This window comes from Nilaparvata lugens, chromosome 3, assembly GCF_014356525.2.
Source record: "Nilaparvata lugens isolate BPH chromosome 3, ASM1435652v1, whole genome shotgun sequence".
Taxonomy (NCBI): domain Eukaryota; kingdom Metazoa; phylum Arthropoda; class Insecta; order Hemiptera; family Delphacidae; genus Nilaparvata; species Nilaparvata lugens.
This window is the reverse complement of record NC_052506.1, coordinates 33,658,533-33,675,592: the sequence shown is the minus strand read 5'-3', so window position 1 is coordinate 33,675,592 and position 17,060 is coordinate 33,658,533. Positions and strand designations below refer to the sequence as shown.

The 17,060-nt window shown below is 33.9% G+C and overlaps 1 protein-coding gene across 1 annotated transcript; it reads right to left on the bottom strand.

Moving 5' to 3' along the window:
* Positions 1–6,115: 6,115 nt before the first annotated feature.
* On the bottom strand, positions 6,116–16,364 carry LOC111058952 (ubiquitin-associated domain-containing protein 1). Its single transcript, XM_022346539.2, has 6 exons — positions 15,861–16,364; positions 15,567–15,727; positions 11,467–11,678; positions 8,487–8,769; positions 7,655–7,790; positions 6,116–6,978 (listed from the first exon to the last, which is right to left on the bottom strand). The coding sequence occupies exons 1-6, from the start codon at positions 16,225–16,227 to the stop codon at positions 6,815–6,817; spliced, it is 1,323 nt and encodes a 440-aa protein (XP_022202231.2). The 5' UTR covers positions 16,228–16,364; the 3' UTR covers positions 6,116–6,814.
* Between the last annotated feature and the right edge of the window lie 696 nt (positions 16,365–17,060).

The window sequence follows — 17,060 nt, the reverse complement described above, 5'->3', positions numbered from 1 at the left end:
CTAACATATGTTGTAATCATTGGAAATAAAAAAATGATATGATAGAAATTCAAAAAAGAACATCTGTTCTATTATTGCTTTCTACCTGATTCCACTCAACCTCAATAATATTGTTCTGATAATTATTGATAAATATGTTTAATAATATTATTATTATTGATATAATAAAAGTATTGTTTTAATAATTAATTTATTATCATTAACATAATAATAGAATTGTTTTGGTAATCAATAGATATTTTTATTTTCACAAACTCTGTATAATTTATAATGGTGAATGTGGAACAGCTGCATCAAAGAAATTATATCAAAAACATATGTTTAGGAAAACCATAGTTTTGAACTTCGTTTTCCTGATGCAATGTATAAGCCTACACGTGGCATGTAGGTATTAATTATTCTTCAGCTATAACAGTTTTTTGAGACTGCTAAATAAAGGTCTACAGTTTTATCAATGCTGTATCAGCAATATGAAAACGCATGCAGTTAATATGTCTTCAAATAAAGGTGTTGATATCTACATTTTTCCATTTCCATTTTTCCAGTTATCTACACATTCTACCATTTTTATTTAATTAAAATTTCAAAATTATTCAAGCCTTGATAGAATGATTGACTCACTGTACAGTCAGTCGAAAACTTTAATATTGAAATGAGGGTATTTTGGCAAGCTGAACAAAAAGTAAGGTCCTATGCACCTTTTTGATATTATTTCTTTAAATGAAAAATGAGTTTTGTGGGTTGTCAAAACTCCCCCTGGAAGAGAAATTTCATCCTATCTTTTAGTAAAATAACAATGATTTCTGCATTGAATAACATCTATCTTGCCAACAAGAATCGAACTCTTTGTGAATTTAGATAAATATGACCTACACTTTAGATTTATATAATTCTACTAGCTGTACCCTGCCACGCTTCGCAGTGGCACATTGTGATTGAATGTTTATTTTTTTTTTCTGTGGCCCCCACTATATATAAAATATGTGTTGGGAAACCACAAATATTATGCTTGTTAAATAAATTATGAACATCTGTGTTATGTGAGCTGTTAAATCTGGTTTATTGTGCAATTACAAAACTAAAAGGAAAAATAATGTTTATGTGAGAAATAAAATGAAAAAAAGCAAAATTTTTAGAAAAAAGAAATTAAAATGAGTAAATGAATACCTATATATAAAATAGAAAATTATTGATGGAAAATAATTAGATTCTAAAAGAAAAAAATATTTGAGAATAGTCTCTTAAAAAGGATTGATAAAAAAATGAATTAATAATATTCATAATATCTAGACCACACAATTCTAAAGATAGACTAATATATTATTATAATCTATCCCTTCATTTTGTTTATATGATCAAATAACCAGCTGACTACTAAAATATTAGCCTACTTTGTATTTTAGCATGCAACACAGCCCAGATCGTATTATCAACAACACCGTTGTCAAATGCCGGTATGTTAGAAGAAAAGAGATAAGAATTTTTTTTTATTTCTCGTTGTTTTATGATAGAAGGAAACATAGCATGAATATGAAATAGAAATAAGATATTGAAACTATAAGATAAGCCGATCAGCTTATGAACTAAGGTTTGGAGGATTATGAAACATTGACAATTGAGAAATTATGAATACACAAATGCAAGAATAAAAGCCTCAATAATTATTATTCATTACAAGATTGATTTACATCGATAAGATTATACTCACACTATCGACTGAATCGCCAATTGATTGTAGCACGGTACCGGTATCGATCCATTCACTGATTGAAATTACTACAATATTAACACAAGTAACACGATTATTTGCACTGAAACACGAATTTATTATCGAAAAAAAAGCATCGGTATGCTTTCTTTGTTCTGAATTGCGAAAGTAATTGAAATCCAATAATTGTACCGGAAAACATACGGTAATCAAGAGTGTAGTTTACCGGTACTCTATATCTCACGAACCTGTTGAAGCTGCGTTTTGAAACATGCGCGCTATCTAGCGGTCAGATTTTGCACTTTGATTGCAGCAGCGCTCAGCTCAAATCTGGCCAAAAATGGCCAAAGTTTCACCCCCTCCCCCCGGGCCACCCTGCGAGCCCGGTCAATTTTTTTTTTTTTAATCGACTTATTTTCGCGAGCTGACCCCGAATGTGAAGTCAAAAATCGGAAAAATCCATAAACAAAAAAGTTAAAAATTTTCGGGCGAGCGTAGCGCCCCTGAAAATTGTAAAAAGTAGATAAAAACCATCCTTGATGCGGATTTTATATCATGTTAAAATTTCAACTCAATCGGTCCAGTACTTTTGGAGTTTTTGCATTACACACAAACCAACATAACATTTTTATATATATAGATTAATAAATTCATGGAAATTGAATAACTTTTTCCAGTTAGTTGATGAAATTGATTATCAATAGAGAAAATGATTATAATTTATCAATACAGAATTAGTTGAATGAATTGTCTATGTACTGAGTTCTTGGTCAACAATAATTCAATATTGGTATTTATCCAATCATTATTTTTTCAGAAGTTATTTCATTTGAATTAGAAAATATTTATAAGCTCCTATCAATTTATCAATCGTAACAATGAATTCTTCAAAACATGAATTTAATCAAATAAAAAATAGCCAATACTTCTGTATTCATGTTCGCATGTTTTCCACTTATGATGAATAGCCAAAATATTGAGGAGCGAACTGCACGGCGAATTGTAATCATATGTCTGTAAAATGGATTAATGAATAATTATTATTAGCCCCCCTATTAAAATTTCTGTTCCGAAACCATCCCCAATATTCACACAACATATTCCCAAAATTTCATGCCGCTATGTCAAGAAGTTTTCAAGTCTACAGGGAACAAACAAACATACAAACAAACACACAAACAGACATTCATTTTTTATAAATAGATTTCCAATCGGCTCAAACAAAAGCCTCTCTAAATGAAGGTAGAATGATAAGGATTCAGTTCTGTTGTTTTAACATTTTTTCAAATCACTTTCAAAAAGTTCATGTAGTACCTACTATTGTGTTTGAGACACTTCTGGCGCTATCATAGTTTCACCACTATTCTGTTCCACAGTCCTATCTCTTGCAGTCGTTAACTGTATCTATAATAATTATATAAAGTAAAGAGCTGGCTTATGCACGTACGGGATAGGAAAATTATGTTTGACGCATCATCACGTCTGAACTACTGGACTAATTAACTTGAAATTTTGCTTATAGATTCGTAATTAACCAAGGATGGTTATAGGCCTATTCTCAATTCTTCAAAATTTCATTACGTCAAGTTTCGAAATAGATCCGTGCGAAGCACGGGTTCTTGCTAGTTTTAAATATTCGGTGTTGGCCTCCTAAAAGTAATATACATATATAGATCATCTACGTAATATTTTATTACTTTTATTTCATTGGGTGTATAGTAAATATAAAGGGCTGACTACTTTTACTAATAATTTCATTGGGTATATAATAAATATCAAGGGCTACCTACTTTTTACTTTCCTTGCCCTATTACCATAGGTAAGGAAAGTAGGTATTGCTTTCCGAAAAAAATTAAGGTACCCCAATACGTTTGGTACCTCTATACGTTTCAAGGTCCCCTGAGTCCAAAAAAGTGGTTTTTGGGTATTGGTCTGTATGTGTGTGTGTGTGTGTATGTGCGTATATATGAGTGATGTATATCTCATCTCCCAATTAACGCAATGACTTGAAATTTGGAACTTAAGGTCCTTACACTATAAGGATCCGACACGAACAATTTCGATCAAATGCAATTCAAGATGGCGGCTAAAATGGCGAAAATGTTGTCAAAAACAGAGTTTTTCGCGATTTTCTCAAAAACGGCTCCAACGATTTTGATCAAATTCATACCTAGAAAAGTCATTGATAAGCTCTATCAACTGCCACAAGTCTCATATCTGTAAAAATTTCAGGAGCACTGCACCATCTAAGCAAAGTTTGAATTTTGATTCCCAATTATCAGTCTTCAGATACAATTTAAACAAAAAAATTCCAGTGGAAACGATTGAGCATGGACATCTCTTCAATTAATGTTCAGTAACATTTTCACTTAAAATTGAAAATAAGCACGAAATTCGAGAAAATGTTATTATTTCAATTGCAAACTGTTGGCAACTGTTGATTCTATTAAATAATTCACTATGAAGAGATAGCAGACCTCCAGCGTTATTGTCCTGTCACCAGCTGGCTCAGATCTTTGTTTATAAGTAGACTTGAGATGCGCGTGCAAACTAGCGTCAGGTGATCAATTTTCATAACGGCAAGGAAAGTTGTGTGAGTGCGCCACACCAGATTTTTTTAATAAAAAAGGGTACTATATTAGTTCTATTTTTATTCATTGAATGTTTTTAATTGATCATACAGATAATTTAGGGGATCTCCGCAAACATTATGGGTGTAGTGGAGAAATAATTTATGTTTTATCGGAACATGTAGTAGCCCTTAAGAGAATTATTAGAATAATGGTATTGTTGATTCTCATGCGTATCGTTGTTTACACCAGCCTCTCAATTTCCAACCACAGCATAATAATGAAATAAATTTGAATAGGTTATTGTAAACAATTTCTTTTTTTCGGAGTTCATTAAATATTGGAACTTCTTGTATATTCAAGATTGAAGTGTGTTGTTCTATTTAACTTTCTAAAATCAAGAATCTTAGAAAATAGAAAATGCCATTATTATCAATTATTTTATTACAAAATAGCACAGAAGAATTGTTAGCAAGCATAAAGATACATTTTTATAGCTACCGTTTGAATATTTGTCTGATATAAAGAGTAGAAAAATTCAAAATTCATCAATCAGAGAACTAAAGTTTGTAGAAATTTGAAATGACTCATTTTTCAATAATATTTTAAATAGACTACCACTATGATATGTATGAATTGATGATAAATTACTATTGAGTACTAATTTGGAATATGATACAATCTATTTCTGTAAAATAATCTACAAAAGTTTTTTTGTATAATTTCTTACCATAAAATATTACCAACCTATAGCTTAGACAAAAAGAAGGCACAACTGAACATTACTTAAACATTAGTGAATAGACTTTTCGATGGAATTACAAGCTAGCTTATTTACGTACGTACGTATTAGTAATGTTAATTCTATAGGCTTTCAAGTGAATTGCACGGTTTATGACTAGACTAGCATACTAATTACAATGGTCATCAAAACTCTACATCTAATAAAATTTGACAAGACAATTTTTCTACTTTTCTATTAATATCTCATTTGTGACTTGGATTGCTAGTACAGTAAAACAATCAGTATAATATCACAGGCCAAACTAAATAAACTCCTGAATAAATAATTAACAAGATAGTGTACAAAGCAAGATGTATAGAAGGTAGGGTCATGCACACATTTGGACTGAATTTTAGGTGTTTCTGACGCCATCCCACAATTAATCAATTAGTTTTAAATATTATATAAAACTTGGATTGGTGGAGATGGCATGATTAGCTCATTGGCTACTTCTACACACCAAAGTACAAAGAAATCAATAAAAGCTTCAGATCGCATCTGTAAGGTTTTCATTTTAGTAGGTAGATGACAGCAAAATTATCAAATTGATTCATGCCATTTGAAAAGTACAAATTGAATCGCTAAAAATTTTACAAAACATTATTTTCTTCCAAGGTTTCTATTAGCATAAAGTAAGTAAATAAGATTATTTATTTAATCTATGCTATTAGGCTTAAGTCTGTTAATAGAAAAGAGAGCTGACATTACTTTTGCACTTGTATAAGTGTACGATAAAAATAATGACGATTAATAGCTGATATGAGTCATCACTTTTGTACTTGCACAAGTGCAAACTTTATCTTTCAGATGAACAGACTACAGGCTGCCAGGTCGCGTCGCCAACCGGGTAGCTGGCAAGGTATATTTAGTTTCTACAGACCATGAGCTGGTTGCTCACTCCGTCGCCTGGCATTGGTTCACATAGTAATTATTAGGCTAGGGCAGCCACGTTTTGCCAGTGAGGTCGGCAGACAGCAGGTAGACAAAATGTGGCTATCCGACTGGGTACCTTATGAAATAAGCTCCATATGTACCAATGCTGGGTGACGGGTCTAAAATAATTTAAAAGTGTGAGTAAAAATACTGCATGGGGTTTTACAGGAAACTTTATCGGTCAAATACAAACGAAAATTAATGAACGATTTCGATGTTTTGAAAGAGAAAAGAGTGCTCACACTGCATACGAGTTAAATGTACTTATTTGCATTTATAGTTTCAACATCCGATTTCTATCCCAATGTTATATTTTTCTTACTCGTACATGATGGAAATGGACAGTCATTGATAACATTATGTTTTCGATCAATACAGGAGCTGAGAAGAAATATCAGTGAAATTGAGAATTAAATCATGAGGTGAAAATTATTATATAATTATTAATACGTTTCGAGGAATTTGGAGCAAAACAGAAGAATTTTACTCAAAATAATGAAAAGTATAGAATGAATGATAATAATACTTTATTAACTATCAAGAAGTGTTCATTTTCAAGAGATTTACCTCTTGGACTGATAAAGATCTAAATTTGTATTGCTTGATGCAAATTAACATAAGCACTCGAGCGATGGTGACACACGTCTACGATAGATAATCATATGCAGTGTGAGCGTGGCCTTATAAATCACCAATAATCACATTTAATTAGAAGTGAAAACAATCACAATAACATTAGTAAAGCGTTTTAATGGAATCAATTTTGAGGCGAGCAATTAACTAGATTTGAGTGGTGCAGTGCAGTGCAGTGCAGCAGTGTCATGAGTGGTGCGGCGGCTGGAACGCTTCCACGTGTCGGTTCACCAAAAGAATGTGTTTTTCCGCATGAAAAGTTTTGAATATCTGGTTGAGAACTGGAGCCACGTCCGGGTCGTTGAGCCACGTGCTCGCTTGGTGCGGATTCTCCAATATCGCAAGGAAAGCTAAGGACAAAACCATTAGTTATTCATTCAATGATGTAGGCTACATAGATATGATAAAAGTCAAACTTCTATGAAATTATCAATAATGAATGATGTGTTGAAAAATAGTTTTAGGATGTTGACAACTGGGCATGATTTTGGGGCTCTCTAACCACAGCCACTCCCATTGAATGCCATTCCCAACGAGTTGACAGCAGCTGCTGCTGCATGCAATGCATAACTCAATTTTGGCTTATCTTGGACTTTTCACTCGCTTTTCACTGACAAGTTGAACGAACCTACTAAGCGAATTACCATTCTCCCTATGGTACGCTATTTTATTACATGTGATTGCTCTCTAACTCCCTAGGATATGAAATTTTATTAAAAGTTGCATTAACATGCATTTTGGCGCTAGAACGATTCTAGTCCAGATTTAAAATCATAAACACTCAATATTTTCCTGTTGCTTTTACCTGGATTGTATCTATTATCTATGAATAAATGAATAAATATACACAAGAACTATGCGTGTGAAAGAGTAAAAAAGACCGATTCACTGTACTATAGTATACCACCAAAGCACAAAGGTATCAACGTTGTACGACTAGAGTTGTCACAGTGAACCAAAGCTACTCTGTCGTGCCAAAGCCTCTGTCGTGCTCAACGCTCTAAAGAATTGAAATCAGATACTCACCAAGAAGCATTTTAGGGTTATTCAATGCCATCTGTATGGTAGGATCGTCTAGGAGTGCTTTGTAAATAGGTCCTTCAATGTCCAATCCAGAATCAACTTCTAGGCCAGCTCGTGTGCCTCCCAATAGCCATTCACACTGAAAAAATAAATATAAACAAGTTGTAAGATATTTATCAGGTGATAAATTATAATATGTGTCAACTTCCTAATCATTGATGTATTTTGACACATGAGATTGAATAATTATTCAAAACTAGTCCTGTCTTGGAAATATACAGAGTGAAGTGAAAATATTTAGAAACCATTGGGTACCTACTGAAATAATAATTATACTGGAAAATCTAATGATGAATAAAACTGATGTGGTGTTAAAGATCCTACATTTTCCTACTGGATCAAAAATTTTTTCTACACAAAAACGAAACTATTGTATCATTCATGAGTTGAAACGTGTGTTACACATAATATGGAACTGAAGGTTTATCATGGATGGTTTATACATCGTAAATGGTCATCTAAAGAATCACCATCATGTATGGTGAAAATACCATCATAGTCAACAAATAAAATGAATCTCATCGCATCTTAATCTTAACATTGTATATAAAATAAAAATGATCATATTGTTAGTTATAAGAAGTATAAGCTAGGCCAACATATATTGTAATCTACAAGAATTAAGTTATCTAATTTATTAGTATTTCAAGTAAGTGTATAAGAGAGCCTATAAAAATAGCAGGTTTTATAAACAGTAACCACCAACAATCTCACAACAATAGGACTCTAGCTGAGGCTACCCTGAAAAAAGAGTATAATATGTTGTAAAACTGACAGCAGACTGTTGGTTATTGCCGGTGGCTCGAAGGGCTTCGATGGCCTCCCTGTCAGTGAATCCCATGTCGGTGATGAGCTTCAAGGCATCCGGGTTGGGCCGGAACTCCTTGTGCCTGAAGGCCTGAAATGTGGCCAGCAGTCTGTCGACCGATTGCGTGATTGATGTCGGCTGACTCGATGAGTTCGACTCCTCCCTCTCGTCCCCCAAGCTTTCGTTCATAACGTCCATTTTGCTGGCACCCTTCTCCAGTAGCCAGTCCAATGCGTCAGTCGCGTTGTTTCTACAAAATTATTAGAATGCATTTTAATAACTTAACAACAATTTTTGAATAACTCACTTTTAAAATTGAATTTATTCATATTAATTTTCAAGTTCAGTTCAACAACGTTGGACCACACTAATCGGGATCACATCTTGATGCACTACACAGTTTTTGTGAATTCATAGTAGAAACTATCTACTACATAATAGCTTTAATCTAGAAAAATTAAATAAAATTAAAAAATTAGATACCAAATTTTATGTAGCTTAAAAAACCCTACTATCAATTTGATAATAATATATCAAGGATAATTTTCACTCAAAATTTGGTAGTGGTAGTAAATAAGTTCTATAAATTTCCAAACCTGCATAAATCTAACACAAGTTTTATACAATTTTTATGCATTATAATGATGAAAGAAGAAGCATAATTCAAATTTCTTGCTAGAAAATCCTCTCAAATGCAATTAATCATCTTTAAAAGAACGTGAAGAGAGCGTCACAGCCGAATGAAGGAATGAGTGATTGAGATTAGTTTTCATTAGATATTGATAGACTGCAAGTCTATCAACTTCCAACTCAAGTTATGTTTCAAGTGAAAGCAGGAAGCTCTCCGATTAGCAATTCTATTATAACTAGACTATTATTCAATATAAATTTATTCAATGCATAAAACTTCATTGTTTTAATTGTTGACCGAGCGAAGTGATGTCTAAGATTCAAGTCGACGGTTTGGCATTTCTCTTAATGTTTAAATGTTGCGCATTTACGGCGAAACGCGGTAATAGATTTTCATGAAATTTGACAGGTATGTTCCTTTTTAAATTGCGCGTCGACGTATATACAAGGTTTTTTGAAAATTTTGCATTTCAAGGATAATATAAAAGGAAAAAGGAGCCTCCTTCATACGTCAAAATTAGAGTAAAAATCAGACTATAGAATTATTCATCATAAATCAGCTGTCGAGTTGATTATAAATTGCATGCCATGACTCATGCAATTCAATATCTCAATGTAACTTGGTAGAAAATCAACAGCTGTGTAGACTATAAATTGCATGCCTCATTGAATGCAATTTTTATGCACTATTAATAGGATGCAAAGAACTTATAACAGCTTGTCTAGGCGCCTAGATGTATTCTGGTTTTTTCGCGCTAAATTCCGGAAAGCGTTATATATGATAATTAAATCTTGTGTAAGCATGATCTGATCAAATAAATAGTTGGTGTAACAGTGTGGATGTGCTTATGGTTTGGGACGTCGTTCAGTTATAAATGTTATTTATTATATTGATAACATTTTTGTTCATTATTTGTTATTATATTCTTTAATTTTTATAAATTTTGAATTCCCAATTTGTTTTATTTTTACTTTTTCATAAGTATTTGAAGTCTTTGTATTTTTCATTTTTGAATTAGGTGGTATTTTTGGTGTTTGTATTATTTATTATTGCATAAGTTCGTATTACTTTTATCATTTTTTTTCATTTCTATCTGTACAATTTTTTTTAATACATATTTGGGGAAACCTATTGTCTCCATTGTGAATAGATAAATGAACTATTGATTGCATGCAATTAATAACTAAAATAACATAGTATTGTCTCTCGAACTTTCTCTGCTTTGAACTTGGGCTGTCTTGATGCCAGTATGTCTTGAAGGAGATTAGCTTTTGATGTTAGTATTTTTGATACACCAACCCCAACAGTCATTAGCCGTTTTCACACCGATATCTCGCCGACACGACATACAGACAGGATTTACTCTGATGGACAGTATAAGAGGAGGTTGCGGTTTATAACTGCGCGAGGTCTACTGTTCACAGAACTACTAGTTATAGTATTCTAATTTGTAATGTAATTTATTGTTTTTATGAATACATTCTATTTGATTTTTTACATTTATTTGATTGGCTGATTATCAGCTGATTCCCGAACGCCAACCCAATCATCCAAACGGAGAGCTTCCTGCCCTGTCGACTCGTCTGGAAATCGCTTCGTGTAGCTTGGCCTTTGACCTTTCTATGATTCACTCAACCTGCTTCAATTTCAATGCAAATTAAAAAAACCCTTTCATGATTCAATTCAGTGTAACATGGGTAGAATTTGAGTACTTATTTTATTGGATGATTTTTGTGTTTTCGGTTTTTAGGTGAAAAAACTGACATTAGACCTAGCTACATTTGGACTGTTGTATAAATTAGAATTGGAACCGTTTTGGGCTTATAAGCCTGTGGTACTTTTCTGTAAGTTGTGTAATTATTCTGAATGATTAAATAAATATTCTGAATGATTAGAGTAACAATTTTCGTAGTTGGACTTTGGTGAGAAAATTTTATTTAGTGAGTGAGTAGTATTATTTGCAGCGACAATAAGATTTTGCTAACTAATGTCTGAACGACTCTGAGAACTAACAAATTCAGGGATATTTTCTAGTTTTCACGGATGTGACGGCTCCACAAGGCAAGGAGACGGCGGATGTTTGGTATCCTGTAGATATTCTCACAGACGAATATTGCAGACTGGCAAGTACCCGCTTGCCGAATCTCGTGAAAACCGACTCTTCCACGAGCAGCAGTTAGGCCTTCTGGCACACTGACGTGGAGAGGGGGAAGTTTTCCAGATGGAAAACTACCAGTTGTTAGAAAATCAAGATATCAAGCGCATCAAAAACAATGGATTACTTAATAAATAATGATTACTCCACTTGTCAATTACCTTTTCAATCGTAGCGCTAAGACTACTTTGTCTTCGGGAAAGCCCATATCGGTTAGATTTCTAACGGAAACTGCGTCAGGAACTATTTTCTCTCTAGTATTTAGTTTATCAACAATCAAAGCAAAGGTTTTATCAGCATCTTCTCTCGCACTCAGTAGTTGCGCAGCGAACTGCACCAATGAGATCAATATTTTGCGCATCTCGGTCTGAAACTGCAACAAGTAAGAAGATACATTTTAGTATAATTTATCCAATACATTGATCAAAGAACAGGTATTAATTCTTGGGTAGATCAGTGATTCTTGGGTATCAAGTTGGCTGTGATCACAAGTTTTTTATGTGTGTGCTGACACAGGTGGTGTCATTGGGAGGAGCTGCTTCCAGTCCACTCCCTGTGAATTTTGGAGTACCTCAGGGTTCAATACTGGGGCCGATCCTGTTTATCATAATGATTAACGACTTGGACAATAATGGCTCAACTCTCCTCTTTGCTCACGATACATCATTTCTGTCATCTGGCATTGACCTTAAACGGGTGTTGGAGATGTCGGCGGAGCATCTGCAGTCTTCATTATCATGGTTCCTGGTGAATCGTTTCCAGCTGACACAAAACATCATCTGCAGTTTTTCGCGAAGTCTGTCTCATGATCAGGAATCTGTGAAGCTGCTGGGCTTTGTCTTGAATTCGAAACTCAGCTGGGCTAGCCACATCCAAGTGACTAAGAGACTGTTCCAAACGGGACGCGACAGTCGAGGACTGCGACATTTGAAGACTGATTTTCAGTCCTGGAATGTAGAAAATTTCAGAAAATCAGTCCTAAATTTCAGAAAAATGTGGAAAATTTAAAACTGAAAATCAGTGCTAAAATTTCGCAGTCCTCAACTGTCGGGGCTGTGCAAAAATTGAAGAGTCCTCAACTGTCGCCTGCTGTAAGCGACAGTCTGGGACCATCCTACTGTGATACCAGACTGTACCTGTACTAACGGGTTTACAATAGCTGGTTTCGCTCGTTTACAATAGTCGGGGGATTAAAAGATACGTCTTTTCACTTTCTATTAATAATAATTTCAAAAATTATGTCCACATTATAACAGGTAGAACTGAATAACAAGGAGAGTTTTTTTATTATGTTGTCTTCCGTAGAAAGCACTGAAATGTGAATTTCCTCCATTTCTTGAACATGGATTTGTAATCTATAATGTACTGAGAATTTGACATCAAAAAGGTATTTACGAGTTTGAAAATTTTGTTTTTTATGAAAAAGCAACTAAGGTATATTTACAGTTATAAAGTTGCATACTTATTCATAAGATGTGAGGAATAGTGGGATATAAGATATTACTCTATTGGAGATAAATCCATAGTAATTGAATGATAAATCTTTTGGTGCTGTCTGCCATTCTGAAGACTTTGAAAATTCAGTTATTGACAACGACGAAATTGTGTTCAGTAGTCGAACTGTTAACGGCCGAACTGTAGTCTGGTATAAAAGTAGGATGTGTCCTATACTGTCGCCTATCGCAAGCGACATTTGATGACTCTATCAGGAGTCTTGGACTGTCGCAGTCCTGAACTGTCGGGGCTGTGCAAAAATTAAAGAGACCTCAACTGTCGCCTGGCGCAGGCGACATTTGAGGACCCGTTTCAAATATGTTTCCTGTTGCCCAAGCTGAAGCTTGCCTATCTGACCATTGCCTATCTTTCCTATCTGGTCATTGTGTACTTTTCCACTGTTATATCTCCTATGGTCTACTCATGTGGGGTCATTCAGCTGAGGTTGTGGACATACTGAAGCTGCAAAAACGGGCTATGATTATAACTGCAAGCAAACATCATGCACATTGCAAGCTCATTTTTGTTGAAATAGGTATCCTGACAGTAGTCAGCCACCTCCTCCTTCTCTGCCTCATATTTGCAGCACTACGCTACTTCAACAGGCTACCTGCAGAAGTGGAGCAGTTGGATACCAGCAAGTTTGAGACCAGGTTTATGGAGGCCAGAGCTTATTATGATGTCTAGGAATTTTTAAACGATAACCTTACTCAAATCCTATCTGGCTTATTTTGCTAGTAAGAGCCTTAGATGTTAACTAAATGTGAGTTATCTTGATCACTGCCATCTTGATAAATTAGTGTTTGTTGTTTAAATTTTATTGTGACAATGCCATTGGGCCATATGAATAAAGTTGAGCATTTGCTTATACTTCTAAAATATGGAGCATTTGCTTCATTTTCTATGAATAAACGTGAGCAAAACCTTTTGCTCATGCTCATCAAAAGAATAGTTTGAGCATTTGCTCAAAAGTAAAAGCTTATACTCAAAATTGTATGAATAAACTAGAGCATTTGCTCAACTTTTGAAGCAAATGCTTCAAAAAAGGTGAATCTAGTCTGTAGCAGCTTATCACGTTTTTGTAAAATGGCTCAACTAATTCGTATGAGGAAGAGGAAACTCTACCAGATACGATCACAACCAATAGTTGGGAACTATAAAACTCTTTTTAGATTCAACCATGATGTATATCACCATTATTCCTACAAAAGATAGCTACCTGATATAAAGATAGCCATCACAAAATAGGAAATAGGCATTTAAAAAGATTAGAGTGTAGACGATTATAAGAAGGCTATTGATATTATAAGAATATGCAAAAGATTATTATAGAGATGACATTTTTTCACGCTACTAGTAGTTCAGTGAACAGTTCTGTGAGTCGAAATCAGAATGACTGACTCACTGTACAGTCAGTCGAAAATTTTAATATTGGAGTGAGGGGTATTTTGGCAAGCTGAGCAAATAAATAAGGTCATATTCACTTTTTCGTTATATCTTCAAATGGAAAATGAGTTTTGTGGGTTGTCAAAACTCCCTCTGAAAGGGAAACTATTCAACTTATTCTATCTTTTAGTAAAATAACAATGATTATCCATCCATCTATTATCTTCTATACTATAATAAAGGGAAGAACTGGATTATACACGTATGCAGGTGTAAAGTAGTATTGGAAAATTATGTTTGACGCATCATCACGTCTGAACTTCTGGACTGATTAACTTGAAATTTTGCATATAGATTCTTGCTTAACCGAGGATGGTTATAAACCTATTTTAAATTCTTCAATATTTGATTACATCAAGTTCTCAGTTTGTCAAGTTTTCAATTATTTGTCAAGCTTTCAGTTGTTGTAAGGAAGCAGCAGAACATTTCTCTTAAAAGGTAAATTAGAAGATAGGTATGATTGGGGATCCTTTTCGAATGATAAAAACAGGTTTTCCGTCGCACCCAAATTTTTTCCGCCATTTTGAATCCAACTTCTTTTTTTTAATTGAAAGGTGGTCATATTATACATGATTCCGATACAGGATTTCCAGAGAAAAGGTAAGGTGAAAACCGCACATCGATATCTCAAACCTTTCAAAATTTATTCTCATTCATTTCCTTTATTATAGTATAGAAGATGATATATAAATGGATGATCCATTTATGGATATCATGGATCCAATGGATATCCATCTATCTATCATCTTCTATACTATAATAGAGGAAAGAACTGGCTTAAAGACGTATACACGTGTAGAGGATAGGGAAATTATGTTTGACGCATCATCACGTCTGAACTACTGGACTGATTTACTTGAAATGCAGCTTATAAATTCTTAATCAACCGAGGATTCTTATAGGCTTATTTTCAATTCTTCTGGATTTCATTACGTCAAGTTTTAAAATAGACCCTTGCGAATCACGGGTTACCTGCTAGTTTAAAATAAGTGAGCATTTGCTCCAGAGTTTAGGAGCATAAGGTAAAGCTTATTCATATGAAAATGAGCAAATGCTTTTGCTTCTACCTAATGCTCATGAGCAAAACCTTATGCTCCATGCTCTTGCTCATAAGCATTTGCTCTGGTTTTATTCATATGGGCCATTGATTCTACAAGTGTGGGTAATGGATGTAGAAAAAGGTATAAGAGTGTGTCATTTAACATAACTAAACAGCTATTAGAAGAGATTCTAACTTTCTTGCAATCCAACTAAAACATTTTTCATTTAAAAAGAGTTTGACAAAAGGCATAGGCAACGTAAATTGAATAATTATACTTACATCACCAGTACAGTCGACTAGGGGTGGTATCCTAACAATATTTGTTGGTTTCAAATGTGCAGTTGCTGAACTGATTTCTTCTTGAGTTGGTCCTTTAAAATTATCATCATTTATATTTTCTTTGGGTTTCGCCGGTCTCAAGTCAACAAGCAGAATCTCATCTGTGGAACAAAAGCAAAAGCGATTGAATTATAGGAGCATAGAAACAAGATCATGTGCATAAATACACATCTAAGGATTATACGGTAAGCCTAGATGATTGTTAACAATAAATCTCAATAATTGAACACTTACCATCCGAAGACAGTTCCTCTTGCTGAATTGAATTGCTGGATTGTAAAACATGTTTTTTGGACACAGAAATCAATTTGAAACAAGGTAATAATTTGACACTTTCAACTGGGTTGTAAAAATGACTTAATGCCATCGCTTTTAAGGCATCAATGTTAAGATCTTGAGGTGTTTTAATGGTCCAAGACGATCCATCTACACTGATAATATGGAGCTTTATCTGTTCTGTAACAATATTAGAGTCTGCCACTAACATTTCTGTGTTGGAGATACTTTGAGTAGACAAAGGGTCATTTGCAGCACGGTTAGAAAATGATCTAGAAATTTTTTGGCAACTACCATGGAATTTATTACGTAGCCAGTGAAGCATGAAACCGATTGGGTGTTAAAACAATCACCTCCATCCAGTTTAAACAAACTAACAATCAAATTACAAATTTAACCTAACAAGCATAATATTCCAAATGTTATTAGGCCCTTCAATAATTTTACTAACAGTCGTCTGCTAATCTGCTAAAATCAAAATCAGCTTGTCAACTGGAAAGTGAAGATTTTTATTATTGTTTTTCATTGAACTGATCCACCGTACAGAATAATAATTCTAAATTTTTGATATTCGGAAAAAATATTTATAAAATATTCAAATCGTTTTTTATCCTGAGCTCTGTTCAGTTTGTTTTTTCTTCATGCAATCAAAACTGTAATGATCAGATCTACGTTTTAAAATTTGACCGTCGTAAAATGTTTCCGAATGCATTATCCGATAATAAGCAACCAGCACTATGGTGAGGTCCACGTTATAATGACAGTGAATAAAGATAGAAGGACATCGTTACCGACTCTCTGCCTCAATTAATTGTATTTCTACATTGTCAAAAACAGATTTGGCATCGTTGCGGAGCTAGAAAAGGATAGTAGTACCTGCTTTGTCGAATGATAGACAAGGATAGCAACATCAAAGTTAATCAAATACTGTCATGATAACGTGGACTTCACTATAGGAGAACATTGTCTATAATAATAATAATTTCAGATTTATTATAAGATTTGTGGTAATGGTTGAAATGACATTGTTGAAGCATTTGAAAACATTAATCCTTTCAAAAAATAATCCATGAGAATCAATTTTGGAGCTACAGTAAAGGTTTGTGTTCCAGGTTAAATTTTACATTCATTGGGTTGAAACACGGTATATACTGTGGG

What these genes read in the sequence shown, in the direction of transcription:
- LOC111058952 (XM_022346539.2), bottom strand. Translation starts at nt 16,227, where the DNA reads ATGCTTCACTGGCTACGTAATAAATTCCATGGTAGTTGCCAAAAAATT. An exon ending in AGAGGAACTGTCTTCGGATG is followed by an intron (nt 15,728 to 15,860) that starts GTAAGTGTTCAA and finishes TTTGTTCCACAG; the next exon opens with ATGAGATTCTGCTTGTTGAC. An exon ending in TAGTCGACTGTACTGGTGAT is followed by an intron (nt 11,679 to 15,566) that starts GTAAGTATAATT and finishes TACTTGTTGCAG; the next exon opens with TTTCAGACCGAGATGCGCAA.